We start from the raw sequence: 3914 nt of genomic DNA, 5'->3' as shown, positions 1-3914 counted from the left end.
CACCTTTTCCCTGCAAATCCTGCGCCAGGCTCCCAGTGGCTTTGCAGCTTTCCAGGGAAACCATCGACGGAAAAGAAGGGGGCAGGGAAACGCAGCACGGCGCTCCGCTCCGGTGCCCTCACCTCCTCCTGCCACGGGGCGTTCGTGTAGAGCAGCAGGTCCCGCGGCGGCGGCCTGGCCCCGGGGCCCCGGGCGCGCGGGGGACGCTCGGCCGGGGGGGGCGGCCGGGGGGCCCCCGCCGCCGCCTGCCGCCCGTCGCTCTCCTCCGCCGCGGAGTTGCTGTAGACGTTGCCGAGCCAGGCGGCGCCGGGGGCCCCCGCGGCCCCGGGGTGAGGGGGCGACGGGTCTCCGGGGGCCTGGAACGAGCAGAGGGTGGTGGTGGGGAGGGGGGTCGGGATGGAGACCGGCGCCGTCCCCGCCGGCAGATGCGGGCTGCCGGCCGCAGCGGTCCCTGCTGGCACGGCACGGCACAGCACAGCACGGCACGGCCCGTCCAGCGCGGCTCCCCGCGCCGTGGCCGGACGCTGCTGCTGCTCTGCAAGACCCCGGGTTTCACCTGCGAGCCTGCAGCTGGCTTGTGCTGCCGGGGGCGGCTGGCCTCTCCCAGGGGTCTCTGCCGGGCTGGAGGGTCAGGGAAAAACAACAACAACAACAACAACAACAAAAAAAGAAAAGTCAAAGCCTACTTTTGCCCAGGAGGGAGCTTTTCCAGGGGCATCTGTCCCGGAAGCTGTGGGAGATGCGAGCTCTCCCCTAGCCCCCACACTCCAGAGCTGCATTTAGACGGACTTGTCCCATGTCCCCTCCAGGCAGGGACCCCCCGGCCAGGGCACCCTCCAGGGCCTCAGTCAGGGCTGAGCCCCAGCTCCCCAGGACAGGCACCGGCGCGGAGCCTGGACCCATGGCTCCAGGAAGGACCCACGGCTCCGGGAAGGACCCACGGCCATGAAGCACCAAGCACGTTTACCTTCCTTCCTCCTCCGGATGAGGGTGCAGATGAGCACGGCAGAGCTGATGGCAGCCAGGAGGGAGGCCAGCGCCACGCTGGGTACCACGACGGTCAGGACTGGCCTGGGAGAGCTGCAGGTGAGAGGAGGAGCAGGGTGACTCCTTCCGCAGGGTGAAGCTTGGCTTCTGCAGCACCTTGGTGTGCTGGCGCCCTCCCTTTTGCAGCCCCCCAGCCAGCTCCACCATGGGGCATGAAGCGGGGCAAATGGCCTGGCCCTTGGCTTTCCCAAGCGGGGACACAAGTCCTGCTGTCACCCCCAGCCTCGCAGGAGCAGGGTAGCACCCCGCAGTGGCGAGGAAGGTGCCTGATGTGCCTCGGTGGGACACGTGGTCTCCACAGGGCCCTTTTGGGGTCTTTGTTGTTGCTTCACCCCAGAAGTCACAGGCTCCTGGGTGGTTCAGCCCAGCAGCTCCAAGGTGCAGCCGTGACCCCCCAGGTCCAAGGGCTCCCCGTCACTCCCCACGGCTGTGCAGAGCCAGTGCCTGTGCTCAGACCCACTTGGTGTCCTGGGCTCACCCTGGGGTGGCCGCGTTGGTGGTGTTGGGAAGCTTCATCCTGTCCATGGTGGTGGAGACCACAGGTGTCCACACTGTTGGGGAGGTGTGAAGAGCTGCTGAGGTAGCCGACAGAGCTGCATAAACAAGGTCCTGCTGGGAGCTGGGGACTGCAGGTGACCCCAGGCCCCACTGCCCCGGCAGCAGCCAAGTATTTGCCTTTACTGCCTTCAGGTGGTGCCCTTGGCCCTGCCGCGTTCCCCCTGCTCCTCTTGGTGGACCATCCCAGGCACCCACCCGTATGGGGAAATTTGGGTCCTACAGCCCCCACACGGAGCAGCTCTGTCTGGCGACTCCTGCTCAGCCTTTTCCAGCCCTGTCCCCCCCATCCCCAAGTGCCGGAGGATTTCCAGCGGTCAGAGGGGTTGGATCTCTCCCGCTTCCTCATTCAGTGAGTTGGATATTTTATCAGAGACGTGCTCATGTGGCATCCGCACCTCTCTGCTTTCCTGCCTCTGTTTCTTTCTTCCTTCAGCAAGCCAGTTTGCCTCCAGGTCGTGTGCATCAGGACCTGCTTTCATTTTCAGGAGCTCGGGGCGCTGCCTGGGTTTGGTGTCCCCAGGTTACCCTAGCACAGGAGCGCTGCCGAGCTCGGCGGCGGCTCCACATCCTTCCTGCTCCTCGGTCAGCGTGCGAGCACGAATAACTGCCCCGGGCCCCACCGCGGGCCCTGCGGAGGTGCGCGCGGGGCTGCCGGCACGCTCTGCAGCCGCCTCGGCCTCCTTTGCACCCGTGCTCGCCCCGGGGAGAGCACCTGGGCCGCCCTTCCCAGCCTCTGCTACTGGTTTGTGCTAGGCAGGAACCGGTGTTACTGGATCGGGGCTTCTCCCCGCTGCTAGCTGCCGGCCGGAGCTGTCTCCAGTGGAGGCTCCTGGTCCCAAAACCTCAGCCAGCATGATGCCAGGGCTTACCTGGGAAAACCGCCACTTCAACGGGCTCCATGAGGTCCCTGCCCAGCCTCTCGATCGCGCACCAGTAGCTCCCAGCGTCCTCCTCGGAGAGGTGCTCCACGGTGAGCAGGACCACGCAGAAGACGTGGTTGTCGGCGATGGAGACGCGGCCGCGCCGCTGGGGCGCCTCGGGCCCCGCCGTCTCGACGACCTTGCGGCAGGAGTCCCGCGAGGCCCCGCGGCACCAGTACTTGTTGTAGCCCTCGTAGCCCCTCGTGTACCAGCACCGGACGGAGAGCGTCTCGCCCAGGCGGCCGCCGACCTCCCGGGGGGCGACCAGAGCCCTGCAAACTGCCGAGAGACCCGCTGCTCCCACCAGCCCCCTCGGAGAAACGCGGGCTTCGGGGCAGCCCTGTCCGCCCTCTGCTAGCCCCGGGCGTCGGGCTGCCGGCGCGCTAGGAGCTGGTCCTCACCTGGGAGAAGGAGCCAGCCCCAGCCCGGGGACATCCTGGCCGTCGCGCGGGCCCAGGGCGCTTCGCCCCGCGGTGCCGCGCGCCCGCTGCCCCGCGCCGGGCGGCCACGGACCGGGCAGCGAGCGAGCGCGCCGGCTCGGCTTCGCTCGCTGCTTCCTCGCCGCCGGCGACGCGCTCTGCTCTGCGGCCACGGTATTTTTAGCTGGAGGAGTTTCACCTAGGCGCCGGGGGGAGGGGGGATCTGCTGCGGTGAAGAAGCCCCCGAGGTGCTTTTTGCAGTTGTGCACTGCTGGGAAGCTCGTGCGCGAAGCCGGGTGCTCCGAGCCCCTGCGAGGGCGAGAGCTGCAGGCACGCGGCGCGGGGAGCGAGCGGACCGGGAGCCCGCGCACCAGGCTGAAGCGAAACAGCCCCCGGGGGAAGGGATTTTCAGCCCCTCCACCACCTCCTCTTGGGGCTCTCGGGTGCACCCCCTGAATGCCCCGCTCCTGGGGCTGCGCACGGCTCGAGCTCCGGCTCAGCCCCCGGGCCGCGGCCCCGGAGCCGTCCCCAAAGCAGCACCCCAGCTCTTCCCCTGCCGTCCGCGCGGTTTTTCTTCCTCTTTCCACGACTGCTGTTTATTTCCATTCTGCACCGGTGCGATTACAGTAGGTGACGAGACCTGCTCAGACAGGGGAGGAGACGGGGACTTTCCCCCGAGCCGCCCAGCGTGGCATACGCTGCTGAAACCTCCGCCGGCCAGCGCCAGGCAGGATGCGTCCCCCTGCCGCCGGCGCGTCACGGCGTCCTCCCGCCTGCCCTTTGGGCCTGTTAGCTCGGCGCGAAGGGTGGTGCAAGAGCCAGGGGGAAGGTAACGACCCCCTAGGTAGAAATCAAGAAGCAGAAGTCGCAGGCTCCGGGGGAGCGCGGGACCGGCGCTGGGCCGGCGGCAGCATCGCCCCCGCGGGGCTCGGCCCCGTCTCCCGGCGCTGCCCCAGCGCTCGCCGCCTCG

At 68.4% G+C, this 3914-nt stretch overlaps 1 protein-coding gene across 1 annotated transcript; it reads right to left on the bottom strand.

Moving 5' to 3' along the window:
* Nucleotides 1–242: 242 nt before the first annotated feature.
* LOC146596022 (CMRF35-like molecule 8) lies at nt 243–2960 on the bottom strand (the record flags this gene model as incomplete). Its single annotated transcript, XM_085304775.1, has 6 exons — nt 2927–2960; nt 2475–2819; nt 1526–1640; nt 968–1080; nt 557–621; nt 243–356 (listed from the first exon to the last, which is right to left on the bottom strand). Coding segments are annotated over exons 1-6 (786 nt in total), but the record flags the coding sequence as incomplete, so codon positions are not given.
* Between the last annotated feature and the right edge of the window lie 954 nt (nt 2961–3914).

Source organism: Rhea americana, unplaced genomic scaffold, assembly GCF_003343005.1.
Source record: "Rhea americana isolate MKP2758 unplaced genomic scaffold, rheAme1 scaffold_21, whole genome shotgun sequence".
Taxonomy (NCBI): Eukaryota; Metazoa; Chordata; class Aves; order Rheiformes; family Rheidae; genus Rhea; species Rhea americana.
This window is presented reverse-complemented; position numbering and strand designations above follow the sequence as displayed.